We start from the raw sequence: 19,257 nt of genomic DNA on the forward strand, positions 1-19,257 counted from the left end.
TCCACTGTTATTACTTAGGGTTTATGTCTATTTTGAGTTAAATTAAATGCCTGACGAACACATGCATTCTTATCAAACAGGGCTACCTGCTTTTCACAATCCCCAAATCCAGAACAGATTCAAGAACACATACAGTATTACATAGAGCTGTTATTACATCAAACTCCCTTCCATCTCATATTAATCTGCTTTATCTATCTATAGTGAGGGAAAAAAGTATTTGATCCCCTGCTGATTTTGTACGTTTGCCCACCGACAAAGAAATGACCAGTCTAATTTTTATGGTAGGTTCATCTGAACAGTGAGAGACAGAATGACAACAAAAAAATCCAGAAAAACGCATGTCAAAAATGTTACAAATTGATTTGCATTTTAATGAGGGAAATAAGTATTCTAGAATATGACAGATGTAGCCTATTGAATAGCATTGTAGAATTTGACAGATGTAGCCTATTGAATAGCATTGTAGAATATGACAGATGTAGCCTATTGAATAGCATTGTAGAATATGACAGATGTAGCCTATTGAATAGCATTGTAGAATTTCACAGATGTAGCCTATTGAATAGCATTGTAGAATTTCACAGATGTAGCCTATTGAATAGCATTGTTGGATTTTTTACATTTTTTATTTCACCTTTATTTAACTAGGTAGGCCAGTTGAGAACAAGTACTCATTTACAACTGCGACCTGGCCAAGATAAAGCACAGCAGTGCGACACAAACAACAACACAGAGTTACACATGGAATAAACAAACATACAGTCAATAACACAATCGAATAAGTCTATATACAGTGTGTGCAAATGAGGTAGGATGAGGGAGGTAAAGCAATAAATAGGCCATAGTGGCGAAATAATTACAATATAGCAATTAAACACTGGAGTGATAGATGTGCAGAAGATGAGTGTGCAAGTAGAGATACTGGGGTGCAAAGGAGCAAAAAAATAAAAATAAATAACAATATGGGGACGAGGTAGTTGGGTGGGCAATTTACAGATGGGCTATGTATAGGTGCAGTGATCTGTGAGCTGCTCTGACAGCTGGTGCTTAAAGTTAGTGAGGGAGATATGAGTCTCCAGCTTCAGTGATTTTTGCAGTTCGTTCCAGTCATTGGCAGCAGAGAACTGGGAGGAAAGGCGGCCAAAGGAGGAATTGACTTTGGGGGTGACCAGTGAGATATACCACCTGCTGGAGCGCGTGCTACGGGTGGGTGCTGCTATGGTGACCAGTGAGCTGAGATAAGGCAGGGCTTTACCTAGCAAAGACTTGCAGATGACCTGGAGCCAGTGGGTTTGGCGACAAATATGAAGCGAGGGCCAGCCAACGAGAGCATACAGGTCGCAGTGGTGGGTAGTATATGGGGCTTTGGTGACAAAACAGATGGAACTGTGATAGACTGCATCCAATTTGCTGAGTAGAGTGTTGGAGGCTATTTTGTAAATGACATCACCGAAGTCAAGGATCGGTAGCATGGTCAGTTTTATGAGGGTATGTTTGGCAGCATGAGTGAAGGATTTGTTGGGAAATAGGAAGCCAATTCTAGATTTAATTTTGGATTGGAGATGTTTAATGGGAGTCTGGAAGGAGAGTTTACAGTCTAACCAGGCACCTAGGTATTTGTAGGTGTCCACATATTCTAAGTCAGAACCGTCCAGAGTAGTGATGCTGGGCAGGTGTGGGCAGCGATCGGTTGAAGAGCATGCATTTAGTTTTACTTGCATTTAAGAGCAGTTGAAGGCCACGGAAGGAGAGTTGTATGGCATTGAAGCTTGTCTGGGGGTTAGTTAACACAGTGTCCAAAGAAGGGCCAGAGGTATACAGAATGGTGTCGTCTGCGTAGAGGTGGATCAGAGAATCACCAGCAGCAAGAGCGACATCATTGATGTATACAGAGAAAAGAGTCGGCCCGAGAATTGAACCCTGTGGCACACCCATAGAGACTGGCAGAGGTCCGGTCAACAGGCCCTCGGATTTGACACACTGAACTCTATCTGAGAAGTAGGTGAACCAGGCGAGGCAGTTATTTGAGAAACCAAGGCTGTCGAGTCTGCCGATAAGAATATGGTGATTGACAGAGTCGAAAGCCTTGGCCAGGTCGATGAATACAGCTGCACAGTATTGTCTCTTATCGATGGCGGTAATGATATCGTTTAGGACCTTGAGCGTGGCTGAGGTGCACCCATGACCAGCTCGGAAACCAGATTGCATAGCGGAGAAAGTACGGTGGGATTCGAAATGGTCGGTGATCTGTTTGTTAACTTGGCTTTCGAAGACCTTAGAAGGGCAGTGTAGGATAGATATAGGTCTGTAGCAGTTTGGTTCTATAGTGTCTCCCCCTTTGAAGAGGGGGATGACCGAGGCAGCTTTCCAATCTTTGTGGATCTCAAAAGATACAAAAGAGAGGTTGAACAGGCTAGTAAATAGGGGTTGCGACAATTTCGGCGGATAATTTTAGAAAGAGAGGGTCCAGATTGTCTAGCCCGGCTGATTTGTAGGGGTCCAGATTTTGCAGCTCTTTCAGAACATCAGCTATCTGGATTTGGGTGAAGGAGAAATGGGGGAGGCTTGGGCAAGTTGCTGTAGTGGGTGCATAGCTGTTGACCGGGGTAGGGGTAGCCAGGTGGAAAGCATGGCCAGCTGTAGAAAAATGCTTATTGAAATTCTCAATTATCGTGGATTTATCGGTGGTGACAGCGTTTCCTAGCCTCAGTGCAGTGGGCAGCTAGGAGGAGGTGCTCTTATTTTCCATGGACTTTACAGTGTCCCAGAACTTTTTGGAGTTTGTGCGACAGGATGCAAATTTCTGTTTGATAAAGCTAGCCTTTGCTTTCCTAACTGCCTGTGTATATTGGTTCCTAACTTCCCTGAAAAGTCGCATATCGCGGGGGCTATTTGATGCTAATACAGTACGCCACAGGATATTTTTGTGCTGGTCAAGGGCAGTCAGGTCTGGAGAGAACCAAGGGCTATATCTGTTCCTGATTCAACATTTTTTGAACAGGGCATGCTTATTTAAGATGGTGAGGAAAGCACGGTTGAAGAATAACCAGGCATCCTCTACTGACGGAATGAAGTCAATATCCTTCCAGGATACCCGGGCCAGGTCGATAAGAAAGGCCTGCTCGCTGAAGTGTTTTACGGAGCGTTTAACAGTGATGAGGGGTGGTCGTTTCACCGCAGACCCATTATGGATGCAGGCAATGAGGCAGTGATCGCTGAGATCCTGGTTGAAGACAGCAGAGGTGTATTTGGAGGGCAGGTTGGTTAGAATGATATCTATGAGGGTGCCCTTGTTTACTGATTTGGGTTTGTACCTGGTAGGTTCATTGATCATTTGTGTGAGATTGAGGGCATCAAGCTTAGATTGTAGGATGGCCGGGGTGGCATGTCCCAGTTCAGGTCACCTAACAAACAGCACGAGCTCTGAAGACAGATGGGGGGCAATCAATTCATATATGGGGTCCAGGGCACAGCTGGGGACAGAAGGTGGTCTATAGCAAGCGGCAACGGTGAGAGACTTGTTTCTGGATTTTTTAAAGTAGAAGCTCAAACTGTTTGGGCATAGACCTGGATAGTAAGACAGAACTCTGCAGGCTCTCTCTGCAGTAGATTGCAACTCCGCCCCCTTTGGCAGTTCTATCTTGTCGAAAAATGTTATAGTTAGGGATGGAAATTTCAGGGTTTTTGGTGGTCTTCCTAAGCCAGGATTCAGGCACGGCTAGGACATCCGGGATGTAGATGTAGCCTATTAAATATCATTCTACAATATGACAGATGTAGTAGCCTATTGAAAAAACAGACAAAAAAACTGAGTACAAAAATATGCTCCAGAATTAAAAAATGTTGATGATCACAAATTAATGAATGTAAATGGCAAAATTAGACTTAATAATACTGTCTTTACTAAGTCTGTGCTGTAGCCTCCATCGACCCAATTGGTATCCTCAGGCCAAGTCGTATAGTAGCGAACAATGCTAGAATGTTCCAAGGTAGCCAGTGCTTTCACTTCACGATTTGCTTCTCTGTAAGAGTTAGGATCATAATTACAACATGTAAATGAACATCTGATAGTTGCTAATGAGCATCAACTATAGCATACAGAAGACACACAACAAGGTAAGAGGGATACACACTATTCATAACACGTTTAGGGGGAACAAAATGGGGATAGTAACGTCTTAGCCAATGACTGTATATATGAATGGACAAAGCCATTGATCACGTGACACCATTCATTCCTATGTGAAGACTCAATGGCGCATTGAAGCCAAATGAAGTCGGTTAAGATGGCGTCTCATGGAGACATAACATGCGCACTTTGAACTACTCCTGGAAGTGATGTTGCAGGCTAGCTCAGTGCTGCCTCCTCTCATGTTGAAGGCCGACCGGGGAAGTGCAGGCTGCCATTAATAGTGAGGTTAGCTTGTGAGGTAATATACGTTTTTCTCAATTTCTTCGAAGGAGAATGGGATCGTAGTCCTCTGAGTCAGGTAGTCCTCTGAGAGTGAGCGAGAGAGAGAGAGAGAGAGAGAGAGAGAGAGATTCACTTTTGCTGTAACCATGTAAAAGAGCCCAAACAAAGCCAAACCTTAACCAAATACAGAATTACAGACACCCTCAAAAAAACATGGTTAGCCAGAGAGGAGACTGGCATCACTGTGGGTCAGGACGCCAGAGAGGAGACTGGCATCACTGTGGGTCAGGAAGCCTGAGAGGACAGACTGGCATCACAATTAGAAACTACTTCCCCAAATATATATCAATTAGAAACTCCTACCCCAAATTCAAATTGAAAAGTTTTACATTCAAAGAACAATCTAACAAAGAGAAACAGTGTAATTTTGGGGGAAAGGTCTGATGTTATAGAGTTGGCAGCACAGTATGTCACAGCTTGCCACTAGCTAAGGGAGGAAACATCATGTACTATTTCCTACATGACTGATAAGTAATAGAATATATAAGTACCTGCAGTCATTTTCTATTTTGTTTGTGAAATTGGATTCTGAACGTTGAACATTATTACATTTCTGTGTTGGATAGCTTTTAGTTTCATTTGTTATATATGTTTTTCCCTATGTGTGCCACATTCACAGACTTACCTCTTGTATTTAATAAGCTTTCCTCCACAGCTTGCTTCATCATTCATTTTCCACACTTTCTCTCCCAACTTTTCTGCCTTGCCGCTACTTTGCAAGTCATAAAGATGCTTATTAACACATTTTCGTGATTTGCCCAATTCTCTGGCAATTTCTTGCGCACTCATCCCTCTTCCATCACTCTTTGACGTCAGCACCCTCCTCAGTTCCTCCACTGTGATGCCAGGGGTCTCGGAAGGACTAGGCACTCGATCTGACTCTGGAACACTCACAGAGACAGACGCCGCCCCTGGTTTCTCCACAGACCAGACTGGTGGTTTGTCTGGTGTTGCATTAAGAAGTCCAGCTCTGTTTAAAGTGTACAGGACACTGTTTACATCCTTGGCCTTCTTCAGTCCAACAGCCTTCGCTATCTGGAGGGCAGTGGATCCTTCTTTCTTCACCTTTAAAAAGGTACATATTCTCTCCTTCAAGTCCAACTGGTCTCCTTGCCGGTTGTCGCAGGATATAGTCACTAGAATGTTGAAGCATGGGAGTAAAGGAAAAGGAAAAAAATTACAGACTTTAGCCAGTTGATGTTCAGTGTACAATTCAGTGATAATGCCTGAGAAGCCGCTGTTTGGAGGATATATTGGCACGGGTGTAGTTAGGCCTGAGACGAAGTAGAGGGTCGGCAAACCGTGTCAATATATCCTCCAAACACCGGCTTCTCAGGCATTATCACCTTTATACAACGGGAAACCAACATATCTAAATAATGATTTACATATTGTCATTAAAAACATTATTTTGAGGAACTAATTCAAACTAGTGATCCACCGATATGACATTTTTGCCGGATACAGATATCCGATATTTTCCTTGTCAAGAAAAACGATACCGATAACCGATATTAAGCATTCTAGTACAGTTAAATAGTTAACACACATACACATGGACGCAGCGGTCTAAGGCACTGCATCTCAGTGCAAGAGGCGTCACTACAGTCCCTGGTTCGAATCCAGGCTGTATCACATCAGGCCGTGATTAGGAGTTCCATAGTGCAATGTCATTGTAAATAAGAATTTGTTCTTAAATTACTTGCCTAGTTAAATAAAGGTCACACACACCAAAAAGTTATTTTGTTGGCATTTACGTATGTCCCCATTACCAGTAAAACATAATCAAAACCTATTTCTTTCACTTAACTTGCTGTGCTGTTTTGTTGTTCAGTCGTTTCATTCTCAACCAGGATTTCTATGGAACGCCGTTTGGGTCTTTGCATGTCCAATAACATGACATCTGTTTCAGTAGCTATAGTTAGATAGCTAACTATATAGCTAGGTGTCATCATCTAAAATAACCCTCATTTATGAGACAGTTCTTATTTGATTAATGGTGGTCAGACCCATCTATGTGAAGCTAGCCACAATAAGGATTAGCCACAATAGTGGACTTTGCAGGTTAGCCTTCCAAATAAAAGTATGGCATAATTCTACTATTTGTATTCATTTGCATGACTGTCAATGACATACTTTTATTTCGAAGGCAACCCACAAATTCCACTATTGTGCCTAATCCTTATTGGGGCTAGCTTCACAACACATAACCCGGTCCGGTCGAGCCTCACTAGCCAGATGAAGCTAGCTGGCTGCTTATAACGTTAGCTTTGGGCAACAGGGTTAAGTAGCTGGCTAGCTATTTATTTTCATGAACTGAAGTTCAATTTCAATAGGCGAACAACAAGTGGCAACCTAGCTAATACTTACTCACAAGGATTCCTAAATCATTGCTAAGAATAATGAAAATGACTGCAGGTTCTACTGGTCATTGTTTTCAGGCTGGTTGTATTGGTGTTAGCTAGTACCAAGCTAAAGCTAGCTACCCCAGAAGTTGCGGTCGAACAAATGATGCTTCATTACTAACGCGGTATTGTAAACACATCGTTCGTGGCCGGTGTTTGCAGACTTTTTTGTATAGCTATGACAGTGCTACTGTATCATTTTTGACATGCAAAGATCCAAAAGGCATTCCATAGTATAAAGTGGTCGTGAAGCTAATAGCAGTGACGCCATTACTGTGCAACTCTGGTAGTTCAACATCTGAAAAATACCGCACTTGGTAGTGTGTACCGGTGCTCGACCAGTCGGCGAAAAAGAACGGTTGATTGTCAGGGGCAATGAATTCCATTATCTTGGCTTTAATGGATTTCGCCTTTGCGTTGTCTCGCTGAAATGTTCTTCCTCTTTCAAATGACTGCTAGTTCCACACAGCAGACATTGTGGGTCAGGTTAGGAATGCTGCTGTTGCACGTGTAGCGCAAATTTGTACGTGGCGTCATATACCTACGTTATATAGGTATGCACGTCAGCTTTGACATCGGTTTTGCACATCAGGACGTTAAACTAAACATCCGCTAATACCGATGTTGGCATTTCTAGCTAATATCGTCCGATTCCGATATGTTCACCGATATATTGTGCATCCCTAATTCAAACCATTTCATCCTTCCACAAGATATAGTCACGACACAAATCTAGGGTTGCTACTCAAGCCGGCTGGTCGTTCGTCCTATCGGTTCAGTTGCCAAAGACGCGACACAGACTTTAAGTCTTCGTGTTCTGTATCTATGGACGCGACCCAGATGTTCATTCTAAATATTCTATGCCATACTGGCGGGCAACGTTCTTATCCTTTGCTTGCTTGCTAGCCAGCCAACTACGGCTAACTTACAGTCAGGTCAAACAGTGCAGCCAGAATAACAACAAAGTAGCTAAATTTGCATTTGTTTAAGCTGTTTTCTAGTGACATTGCTTTCTAATCAACCATAACAATGAACTAATGAGGCACGATTTCACCTGGCATAGAAAATATGCCCTCTCATCAGGACACGGTTGTTCAGAGGAGCTAGCCAACAACACAGCTAATACAATCATTTCAAACTGAATCAGGAAAGACTGTAAACAAGCTCCACTTTGTTTCGTTTGACCTGTTTTCTATCGATAGTTATTTGTATATATCCATAAAAATTATGCTGATTCAAGTTTTCGACTAGCTGAGAAAAGCTGCCTGCCTGTCGGTCTCATCCCGACACGTTCATTACTACTACGAGACAGATGGGGATCGAATTTGAATATTGAAACAATGTTGCAAATGTCAGATAGACAGACAGCAAGGTTTATACAAAACTCTGCTGTTGAAACTAAATAGGCATTTTAACGTCATAGATTTAGCGGGTGGTAACTTGTGGAATAGACACCGGCTAGAATTCGGTTTTAACTAATCAGCATTCAGGATTAGACCCACACAATGTATAAAGATGCTTCTTCACCTAATTTTCGTGATTGGCCCAATTCTCTGGAAATTTGTGGCGCACTCATCCCTCTTCCATCACTCTTTGACGTCAGCACCCTCCTCAGTTCCTCCACTGTGATGCCAGGGGTCTCGGAAGGACTAGGCACTCGATCTGACTCTGGAACACTCACAGACCAGACTGGTGGAATGTCTGGTGTTGCATAAAGAAGTCCAGCTTTGTTTAAAGTGTACAGGATACTGTTTACATCCTTGGCCGTCTTCAGTCCAACAGCCTTCGCTATCTGGAGGGCAGTGGATCCTTGTTTCTTCACCTTTAAAAAGGTACATATTCTCTCCTTCAAGTCCAACTGGTCTCCTTGCTGGTTGTCGCAGAACATAGTCACTAGAATGTTGAAGCATGGGAGTAAAGGAAAAAATGATAGACTTTAGCCAGTTGATGTTCAGTGTACAATTCAGTGATAATGCCTGAGAAGCCGGTGTTTGGAGGATATATTGGTACGTCGATGGCCGGCAAACCGTGCCAATATATCCTCCAAACACTGGCTTCGAAGCCATTGTCACTTTTATAAAACGGGTTACAAACATGTTTAAATAATGATTGACATATTTTCATTAAAAACATTGAGGAATTTATTCATTCTATTTCATCCTTCCACAAGATATAGTCCCGACACAAATCTAGGGTTGCTACCCAAGCCGGCTGGTCGTTCGTCCTATCGGTTCGGTTGCCAGAGACGCGATCCAGTATTTAAGTCTTCTTGTTCTGTATCTATGGACGTGACCCAGTCATTAATTCTAAATATTCTATTGCCATACTGGCTGTCAACGTTCTTATCCCTTACTTGCTAGCTAGCCAACTACGGCTAATTTAGTCACGTCAAACAGTGCAGCCAGAATAACAACAAAGTAGCTGCATTTGTTTAAGCTGTTTTCTAGTGACATTGCTTTCTAATCAACCATAACAATGAGCTAATGAGGCACGATTTCACCTGGCATAGAAAATGTGCTCTCTCGTCTGGACACTGTTGTTCAGAGGAGCTAGCCAACAACACAGCTAATACAATCATTTCAAACTGAAGCAGGAAAGACTGTAAACAAGCTGCACTTTGTTTTACCTGTTTTCTATTGCTATTTCTTTGTATATATGCATAAAAATTATGCCGATTCATTATTTCGACTGGCTGAGAACCTGCCTGCCTGTCTGTCTCATCCCGACTCCCGACACGTTCATAACTACTATGCGACAGCTGGAGATCGAGTTTCAATATTGAAACAATGTTACAAATGTCAGACAGACAGCAAGGTTTATACAAAACTCCACTGTTGAAAACTAAATGTTAGTCTAAAAGAAATGTGAGATAATGTCTAGATGCTTTTTATAGTGAAGATCAAGTTTATAAATTGCCTGGCTGGGCTGATGAGACAGTGGATTGTGCAGTCAGATGGAACAGAGTAAATAAGCATTTTAACGTCATAGATTTAGCGGGTGGTAACTTGTGGAATAGACACCGGCTGGAATGCGGTTTTAACTAATCAGCATTCAGGATTAGACGCACCCGTTGTATAAAGATGCTTATTCACCTAATTTTTGTGAATGGCCCAATTCTCTGGCAATTTGAGGTGCACTCATCCCTCTTCCATCACTCTTTGACATCAGCACCCTCCTCAGTTCCTCCACTGTGATGCCAGGGGTCTCGGAAGGACTAGGCACTCGATCTGACTCTTGAACACTCACAGACCAGACTGGTGGTTTGTCTGGTGTTGCATAAAGAAGTCCAGCTCTGTTTAAAGTGTACAGGACACTGTTTACATCCTTGGCCGTCTTCAGTCCAACAGCCTTCGCTATCTGGAGGGCAGTGGATCCTTCTTTCTTCACCTTTAAAAAGGTACATATTCTCTCCTTCAAGTCCAACTGGTCTCCTTGCCGGTTGTCGCAGAACATAGTCACTAGAATGTTGAAGCATGGGAGTAAAAGATAAAGGAAACATGACAGACTTTAGCCAGTTGATGTTCAGTGTACAAGTTACAATTATGAAATCATTGTCATATACTGTTGGAAGTTAGCCTGTTGGAACCAGCCTGATTGCTGCGTCAACTTAAAAAGGGACACTCAGAGATTTTGGCAATGAAGCCCTTTATCTACTTCCCCAGAGTCTGGTGAATTTTCTTGTATTTGCATCCAGTATGAAGGACGTTAGAGGTAGTTTCACTAGCCAATGCTAACTAGCGTTAGCGCAAAGACTGGAAGTCTATAGTATCTACTAGCAAGCTAGAAGTTACCATAGACATCCAGTCATTGCGCTAACGCTAGTTAGCAACTTCCTCCAAACTACACACAGACATACAAATGATATCCACGAGTTCATCTGACTCAAAGGAAGTAGTAGAGCTTAATTGTCAAAATCCTGAATGAAATAGAATGTTGAACGCAGCAATCAGGCTGTTTCCACCAGTCAGTATGTTGGAAACCTCTGAGCATAAAGAACAGAGTTCATGCTTTCCAACCATAAATAATACAAACTGCTGAAAAGCAGCTATTCGTTTTACAAGTTATTACTAATACAAACAGCTATATACAGTTAAATGTATTTATTAATGTAATCAGTGTGAAACATGATGAATACTTGAGTGCCAGTATTTCTAAAATGGTCTCATAGCTAACATATAGTAGCTAACCTATAACCTATAGTAGCAGCTAACCTGCAGTGGCAGCTAACCTGCAGTGGCAGCTAACCTGCAGTGGCAGCTAACCTGTAGGATCACTCTAGCCCACAGCTGGCTACAGTATCCAACCGCGACATGGTCACCTGGTAAAATCGTATTTCATATAAATAAACAGATAGGAACTTTACATTTATAGAAGTACTAGGCCTACGTCGAATTTCATATAAATAAACAGATTGGAACTTTACATTTAAAGCATTCGTAGGATTTCGTCTTACCTTCCAGATGAGATAAAATGACTTGCCTAATATTTTATTTTCGGTCATGTCGTTTATTCTCCTAACCTGCTGCGTAAAATCTCCTAAACCTGCTTTCGTAAAGTCAATTCTGGAAAAAAGCTGGACCCTTTCTACCCATTACCCTACAACCCGGAAATGAGTTACGTGTGATTCGTTCAGCCATCCCTATGGCGAAAATGAATGGGGAGAGAAAAGGGTTTAGGAATAAACGCCGAAAATAAGGTCTGAGGTTAACACAGGTTTCAGAGATATAATATTTTTTTTTTTTATATGAGATAATAGGAGTTAGCTAACATGACCTTTATTAATTATGAAGCCTATATGTGTTTTTTTTATTTATTTTTTATAACAAATCAACAACAAAAAATAACAAAAAGTGATATTAATTGATAAACATTATTCCATAGAACAAAATCTATAATATGTCCTAGGCCTGTTTTTAATTTTTTTTATTTAACATTTATTTTAAGAACTAATTCTTATTTACAATGAAGGCCTACCAAAAGGCTTCCTGCGGGGACGGGGGCTGGGATTAAAAATACAAATAAATTAAATAAAAAATATAGGACAAAACATACATCACGACAAGAGAGACAACACCACATAAAGAGACACCTAAGACAACATAGCATGGCAGCAACACATGACAACACAGCATGACAACAACATGATAGCAACACAACATGGCAGTAGCACAAAACAGGACACAAACATTATTGGGCACCGACAACAGCACAAAGGGCAAGAAGGTAGAGACAACAATATATCACGCAAAGCAGCCACAACTGTCAGTAAGAGTGTCCGTGATTGAGTCTTTGAATGAAGAGATTGAAGAGGTATAGAGATGACCAGTTTACAGAAGAGTATAGAGTGCAGTGATGTGTTCTATAAGGAGCATTGGTGGCAAATCTGATGGTCGAATGGTAAAGAACATCTAGCCGCTCGAGAGCACCCTTACCTGCCGATCTATAAATTACTTCTCCGTAATCTAGCATGGGTAGGATGGTCATCTGAATCAGGGTTAGTTTGGCAGCTGGGGTGAAAGAGGATCGATTACGATAGAGGCAACCAAGTCTAGATTTAACTTTAGCCTGCAGCTTTGATATGTGCTGAGAGAAGGACAGTGTAGCATCTAGCCATACTCTCAAGTACTTGTATGAGGTGACTACCTCAAGCTCTAAACCCTCAGAGGTAGTAATCACACTGGTGCGGAGAGGAGAATTCTGCTTAGCAAACCACATGACCTTTGTTTTGGAGGGGTTCAGAACAAGGTCAACACCATGCCCAAACCGGAATCGTCGCATTCGCGAGCATTGCAAAATAAATGTACACATACATGTTATTCAATCATTGCACCCAAACTGGGGTCAACTTCCGGTTTGGAGCGAGCAGCCGCACCACGCTTCGCTCCACAGGTAATATTACACTTCACTACATTACAACGGCTTGATTTGTTTGATCTGAGCAATTTTTCTTAGCTAGCTACATAGCCGTCTTTGTATCAAAGATAATTGTGTAGTTTAGAGTAACTGAGTAATTATCGAGGCTAGCTATCTTCGTCCTCCTAACGTAGTCAACACTGCTAGCTGCTAGCTAGCTAGTCATCACTGCTAGCTAGCCAACTTCTACCGACTAGCAGCACTGCAGAAACTATTACATCGTAACGACTTGATTAGTGTGGTGTTAGTGTTAGTTAGCCAGCTACATAGTTGTCTTTGCTGTCTCTGTATCTAAGATAATTGTGTAGTTTGAGTTTGAGTATTATCGAGGTGAGCCAGCCAGCCGCGACGCGGCGCCAGACTTACTCAACACACCTAGTCATCATTAACCCACTGCCAGCTAGCCAACCGTTACCGACTAGCAGCGCTGTAGATACTAATACTTTACAACGGAACGATTTGACTAGTGCAGTGTTACCTAGCTAGCTACTTAGTTGTCTTTGTCATAGCTTGATAATTGTTAGCTAGCCAGCCATCGAGGTTAGCTAGCCAGCTATTTCCGTCCCCCGCGACGCCATTTTTCCTAACCCAGCTAACTATTACCGACGAGCAGCATTGTTGAAACTAAATACACTACAAGGAACGTCTTGATTAGTGTTATGTTAGCTAGCTAGCTACAAAGTTGCTTTGTATCATGACAAGGTGTAGTACTGAAACTACCGAGGTTACCTAGCCAGCTACACGTTCAAAGTCAACAACGCAGCCACTGCTAGCTAGCCTACTCCACCAGCCAGCAGTACTGTATCATTTTAGTCAATAAGATTTTTGCAACGTAAGCTTAACTTCCTGAACATTCGAGACGTGTAGTCCACTTGTCATTCCAATCTCCTTTGCATTAGCGTAGCCTCTTCTGTAGCTTGTCTACTATGTGTCTGTCTATCCCTGTTCTCTCTCCTCTGCACAGGCCATACAAACGCTCCACACGGCGTGGCCGCTGCCACTCTAACCTGGTGGTCCCAGCGCGCACGACCCACGTGGAGTTCCAGGTCTCCGGCAGCCTCTGGAACTGCCGGTCTGCTGCCAACAAGGCTGAGTTCATCTCAGCCTATGCTACCCTCCAGTCCCTAGACTTCCTGGCGCTGACGGAAACATGGATTACCACAGATAACACTGCTACTCCTACTGCTCTCTCCTCGTCTGACTACGTGTTCTCGCATACCCCTAGAGCATCGAGCCAGCGGGGTGGTGGCACTGGAATCCTCATCTCTCCCAAGTGGACATTCTCTCTTTCTCCCCTGACCCATCTGTCTATCTCCTCATTTGAATTCCATGCTGTCACAGTTACCAGCCCTTTCAAGCTTAACATCCTTATCATTTATCGCCCTCCAGGTTCCCTTGGAGAGTTCATCAATGAGCTTGACGCCTTGATAAGTTCCTTTCCTGAGGATGGCTCACCTCTCACAGTTCTGGGTGACTTTAACCTCCCCACGTCTACCTTCGACTCATTCCTCTCTGCCTCCTTCTTTCCACTCCTCTCCTCTTTCGACCTCACCCTCTCACCTTCCCCCCCTATTCACAAGGCAGGCAATACGCTTGACCTCATCTTTACTAGATGCTGTTCTTCCACTAATCTCATTGCAACTCCCCTCCAAGTCTCCGACCACTACCTTGTATCCTTTTCCCTCTCGCTCTCATCCAACACTTCTCACTCTGCCCCTACTCGGATGGTATTGCGCCGTCCCAACCTTCGCTCTCTCTCTCCCGCTACTCTCTCCTCTTCCATCCTATCATCTCTTCCCTCTGCTCAAACCTTCTCCAACCTATCTCCTGATTCTGCCTCCTCATCCCTCCTCTCCTCCCTCTCTGCATCCTTTGATTTCCTCTGTCCCCTATCCTCCAGGCCGGCTCGGTCCTCCCCTCCTGCTCCGTGGCTCGACGACTCACTGCGAGCTCACAGAACAGGGCTCCGGGCAGCCGAGCGGAAATGGAGGAAAACTCGCCTCCCTGCGGACCTGGCATCCTTTCACTCCCTCCGCCCAACAACCTGCCCACTTGACCCTATCCCCTCCTCTCTTCTCCAGACCATTTCCGGAGACCTTCTCCCCTACCTCACCTCGCTCATCAACTCATCCTTGACCGCTGGCTACGTCCCTTCCGTCTTCAAGAGAGCGAGAGTTGCACCCCTTCTGAAAAAACCTACACTCGATCCCTCCGATGTCAACAACTACAGACCAGTATCCCTTCTTTCCTTTCTCTCCAAAACTCTTGAACGCGCCGTCCTTGGCCAGCTCTCTTGCTATCTCTCTCAGAATGACCTTCTTGATCCTAATCAGTCAGGTTTCAAGACTGGGCATTCAACTGAGACTGCTCTTCTCTGTGTCACGGAGGCTCTCCGCACTGCTAAAGCTAACTCTCTCTCCTCTGCTCTCATCCTTCTAGACCTATCTGCTGCCTTTGATACCGTGAACCATCAGATCCTCCTCTCCACCCTCTCCGAGCTGGGCATCTCCGGCGCCGCCCACGCTTGGATTGCGTCCTACCTGACAGGTCGCTCCTACCAGGTGGCGTGGCGAGAATCAGTCTCCGCACCACGTGCTCTCACCACTGGTGTCCCCCAGGGCTCTGTTCTTGGCCCACTCCTATTCTCGCTATACACCAAGTCACTTGGCTCTGTCATATCCTCACATGGTCTCTCATATCATTGCTATACAGATGACACACAATTAATCTTCTCCTTTCCCCCTTCTGACAACCAGGTGGCGAATCGCATCTCTGCATATCTGTCAGACATATCAGTGTGGATGACGGATCACCACCTCAAGCTGAACCTCGGCAAGACGGAGCTGCTCTTCCTCCCGGGGAAGGACTGCCCGTTCCATGATCTCGCCATCACGGTTGACAACTCCCTTGTGTCCTCCTCCCAGAGTGCTAAGAGCCTCGGCGTGACCCTGGACAACACCCTGTCGTTCTCCACCAACATCAAGGCGGTGACCCGATCCTGTAGGTTCATGCTCTACAACATTCGCAGAGTACGACCATGCCTCACACAGGAAACGGCGCAGGTCCTAATCCAGGCACTTGTCATCTCCCGTCTGGATTATTGCAACTTCCTGTTGGCTGGGCTCCCTGCCTGTGCCATTAAACCCCTACAACTCATCCAGAACGCCGCAGCCCGTCTGGTGTTCAACCTTCCCAAGTTCTCTCACGTCACCCCGCTCCTCCGCTCTCTCCACTGGCTTCCAGTCGAAGCTCGCATCCGCTACAAGACCATGGTGCTTGCCTACGGAGCTGTGAGGGGAACGGCACCTCCGTACCTTCAGGCTCTGATCAGGCCCTACACCCAAACGAGGGCACTCCGTTCATCCACCTCTGGCCTGCTCGCCTCCCTACCTCTGAGGAAGCACAGTTCCCGCTCAGCCCAGTCAAAACTGTTCGCTGCTCTGGCACCCCAATGGTGGAACAAGCTCCCTCACGACGCCAGGACAGCGGAGTCAATCACCACCTTCCGGAGACACCTGAAACCCCACCTCTTCAAGGAATACCTGGGATAGGATAAAGTAATCCTTCTAACCCCCCCCCTTAAAAGATTTAGATGCACTATTGTAAAGTGGTTGTTCCACTGGATATTATAAGGTGAATGCACCAACTTGTAAGTCGCTCTGGATAAGAGCGTCTGCTAAATGACTTAAATGTAAATGTAAAACTGCTCGCGCGTGACAAAAAAGCGTCTCTCCGTTGCCAGGTGTTAAAATAGAAGTTGATTCTATTTGTGACCCAGAACACGCTGCAAGTCCTGCCTCTCCCATCTCCTCATTGGTTTTTAGAAGCATATACCCACGTGGGTGATTGAAAGATGAACTGAGGTCGGTTGTGGTAATACAACTCATTATGAAAGTTAGTTCCCAATCGCCATATAAAGTCCAAAAAAAGAAGAAGAACCCTGAAGAAGGAGAGATTACTAGAAACAAACTCGGTTTACTCTTTTAGCTGTGGATTAATTGTGGGAGTATTTCAGGTAAAATAACTCTATATTTATATGCCAGGACAAATTAGCTAGCAACAGCAAGCTATCTAGCTAAATTTCCCTAAATACTTCATGCTTTTCGACCTGTCCTCAAATTAATATAATTGGTTCAGAGTTTGTTTTGCTATTTCAACCTGCGTGTCGTGATTGGGGGGACAAAATCAATTTGCTCGCGTCCGGTTTAGGCATGGTGTAAGGGCAAAGAAAGCTTGTTGGACACTATGAAAGCTTTGTTGTAGAGAGTTTAACACAAAATCCGGCGAGGGGCCAGCTCAAATCAAATTTATTTATATAGCCCTTCGTACATCAGCTGATATCTCAAAGTGCTGTACAGAAACCCAGCCTAAAACCCCAAACAGCAAGCAATGCATGTGAAAGAAGCACGGTGGCTAGGAAAAACTCCCTAGGAAAAACTCCCTAGAAAGGCCAAAAACCTAGGAAGAAACCTAGAGAGGAACCAGGCTATGAGGGGTGGCCAGTCCTCTTCTGGCTGTGCCGGGTGGATATTATAACAGAACATGGTCAAGATGTTAAAATGTTCATAAATGACCAGCATGGTCAAATAATAATAATCGTAGTAGTTGTCGAGGGTGCAATAAGCACGTCCGGTGAACAGGTCAGGGTTCCATAGCCGCAGGCAGAACAGTTGAAACTGGAGCAGCAGCACGGCCAGGTGGACTGGGGACAGCAAGGAGTCATCATGCCAGGTAGTCCTGAGGCATGGTCCTAGGGCTCAGGTCCTCCGAGAGAAAGAAAGAGAGAATTAGAGAGAGCATATTTAAATTCACACAGGACACCGGATAAGACAAGAGAAATACTCCAGATGTAACAGACTGACCCTAGCCCCCCGACACAAACTACTGCAGCATAAATACTGGAGGCTGAGACAGGAGGGATCAGAACACACTGTGGCCCCATCCGATGATACCCCCGGACAGGGCCAAACAGGCAGGATATAACCCCACCCACTTTGCCAAAGCACAGCCCCCACACCACTAGAGGGATGTCTCCAACCACCAATTTACCGTCCTAAGACAAGGCCGAGTATAGCCCACAAAGATCTCCGCCATGGCACAACCCAAGGGGGGGGGGGCGCCAACCCAGACAGGAAGACCACGTCAGTGACTCAACCCACTCAAGTGACGCACCCCTCCCATGGACGGCATGGAAGAACACCAGTAAGCCAGTGACTCAGCCCCTGTAATAGTGTTAGAGGCAGAGAATCCCAGTGGAGAGGGGAACCGGCAAGGCAGAGACAGCAAGGGCGGTTCGTTGCTCCAGCCTTTCCGTTCACCTTCACACTCCTGGGCCAGACTATACTTAATCATAGGACCTACTGAAGCGATAAGTCTTCAGTAAAGACTTAAAGGTTGAGACTGAGTCTGCGTCTCTCACATGGGTAGGCAGACCATTCCATAAAAATGGAGCTCTATAGGAGAAAGCCCTACCTCCAGCCGTTTGCTTAGAAATTCTAGGGACAATTAGGAGGCCTGCGTCTTGTGACCGTAGCGTACGTGTAGGTATGTACGGCAGGACCAAATCGGAAAGATGGGTAGGAGCAAGCCCATGTAATGGCCCATGTAATGCTTTGTAGGTTAGCAGTAAAACCTTGAAATCAGCCCTTGCCTTAACAGGAAGCCAGTGTAGGGAGGCTAGCACTGGAGTAATATGATCCAATTTTTTGGTTCTAGTCAGGATTCTAGCAGCCGTATTTAGCACTAACTGAAGTTTGTTTAGTGCTTTATCCGGGTAGCCGGAAAGTAGAGCATTGCAGTAGTCCAGCCTAGAAGTAACAAAAGCATGGATACATTTTTCTGCATCATTTTTGGACAGAACGTTTCTGATTTTTGCAATGTTACGTAGATGGAAAAAAGCTGTCCTTGAAACAGTCTTGATATGTTCTTCAAAAGAGAGATCAGGGTCCAGAGTAACGCAGAGGTCCTTCACAGTTTTTTTTTGAGACGACTGTACAACCATCCAGATTAATTGTCAGATTCAACAGAAGATCTCTTTGTTTCTTGGGACCTAGAACAAGCATCTCTGTTTTGTCCGAGTTTAAAAGTAGAACGTTTGCAGCCATCCACTTCTTTATGTCTGAAACACAGGCTTCTAGCGAGGGCAATTTTAGGGCTTCACCATGTTTCATTGAAATGTACAGCTGTGTGTCGTCCGCATAGCAGTGAAATTTAACATTATGTTTTCGAATGACATCCCCAAGAGGTAAAATATATAGTGAAAACAATAGTGGTCCTAAAACGGAACCTTGAGGAACACCGAAATTTACAATTGATTTGTCAGAGGACAAACCATTCACAGAGACAAACTGATATCTTTCCGACAGATAAGATCTAAACCAGGCCAGAACTTGTCCACCCTTGGTGACAGGCAGCTGAGTTAAAGACTGTATCATCTGCATATAAATGGATGAGAGAGTTTCC

At 44.3% G+C, this 19,257-nt stretch overlaps 2 protein-coding genes across 6 annotated transcripts in view; both read right to left on the reverse strand.

Moving 5' to 3' along the window:
* Positions 1–344: 344 nt before the first annotated feature.
* On the reverse strand, positions 345–11,539 carry LOC106591839 (double-stranded RNA-specific adenosine deaminase-like). 4 transcript variants are annotated; one of them, XM_014183104.3, is made up of 6 exons: positions 11,336–11,517; positions 11,128–11,200; positions 9,975–10,340; positions 8,410–8,775; positions 5,103–5,613; positions 345–4,501 (listed from the first exon to the last, which is right to left on the reverse strand). In XM_014183104.3, the coding sequence occupies exons 3-6, from the start codon at positions 10,333–10,335 to the stop codon at positions 4,450–4,452; spliced, it is 1,290 nt and encodes a 429-aa protein (XP_014038579.2). In that variant the 5' UTR covers positions 10,336–10,340; positions 11,128–11,200; positions 11,336–11,517; the 3' UTR covers positions 345–4,449. The 4 variants fall into 4 exon arrangements, with proteins under 4 accessions (XP_014038579.2, XP_014038582.2, XP_082821851.1 ...); XM_014183107.3 differs by having other exon boundaries at positions 11,145–11,200; positions 11,336–11,478; XM_082965725.1 differs by having other exon boundaries at positions 11,094–11,200; positions 11,336–11,474.
* A 5,550-nt stretch (positions 11,540–17,089) lies between these two features.
* The window catches only part of eif2ak2 (eukaryotic translation initiation factor 2-alpha kinase 2), a 34,128-nt gene continuing 31,960 nt past the window's right edge, over positions 17,090–19,257 (reverse strand). For both annotated transcript variants that reach the window (XM_014157892.3, XM_014157890.3), the window contains exon 21: positions 17,090–17,559. The gene's annotated coding sequence lies outside the window, so the exon portion shown is untranslated. The remainder of the gene's footprint in view (positions 17,560–19,257) is intronic.

Source organism: Salmo salar, chromosome 19 (assembly GCF_965601325.2).
Source record: "Salmo salar chromosome 19, fSalSal1, whole genome shotgun sequence".
In the NCBI taxonomy this organism is placed as follows: Eukaryota; Metazoa; Chordata; class Actinopteri; order Salmoniformes; family Salmonidae; genus Salmo; species Salmo salar.

Excerpts from the sequence above, each read along its gene's own strand:
- LOC106591839 (XM_014183106.3), bottom strand. The coding sequence starts at position 10,335 with ATGTTCTGCGACAACCGGCAAGGAGACCAGTTGGACTTGAAGGAGAGA. Across the intron at positions 5,614-8,409 it reads GGGCCAATCACGAAAATTAG|TGACTATATCCTGCGACAAC; the intron begins GTGAAGAAGCAT and ends TCAACATTCTAG. Across the intron at positions 4,502-5,102 it reads AAGCTTATTAAATACAAGAG|AGGACTACCTGACTCAGAGG; the intron begins GTAAGTCTGTGA and ends GCTCACTCTCAG.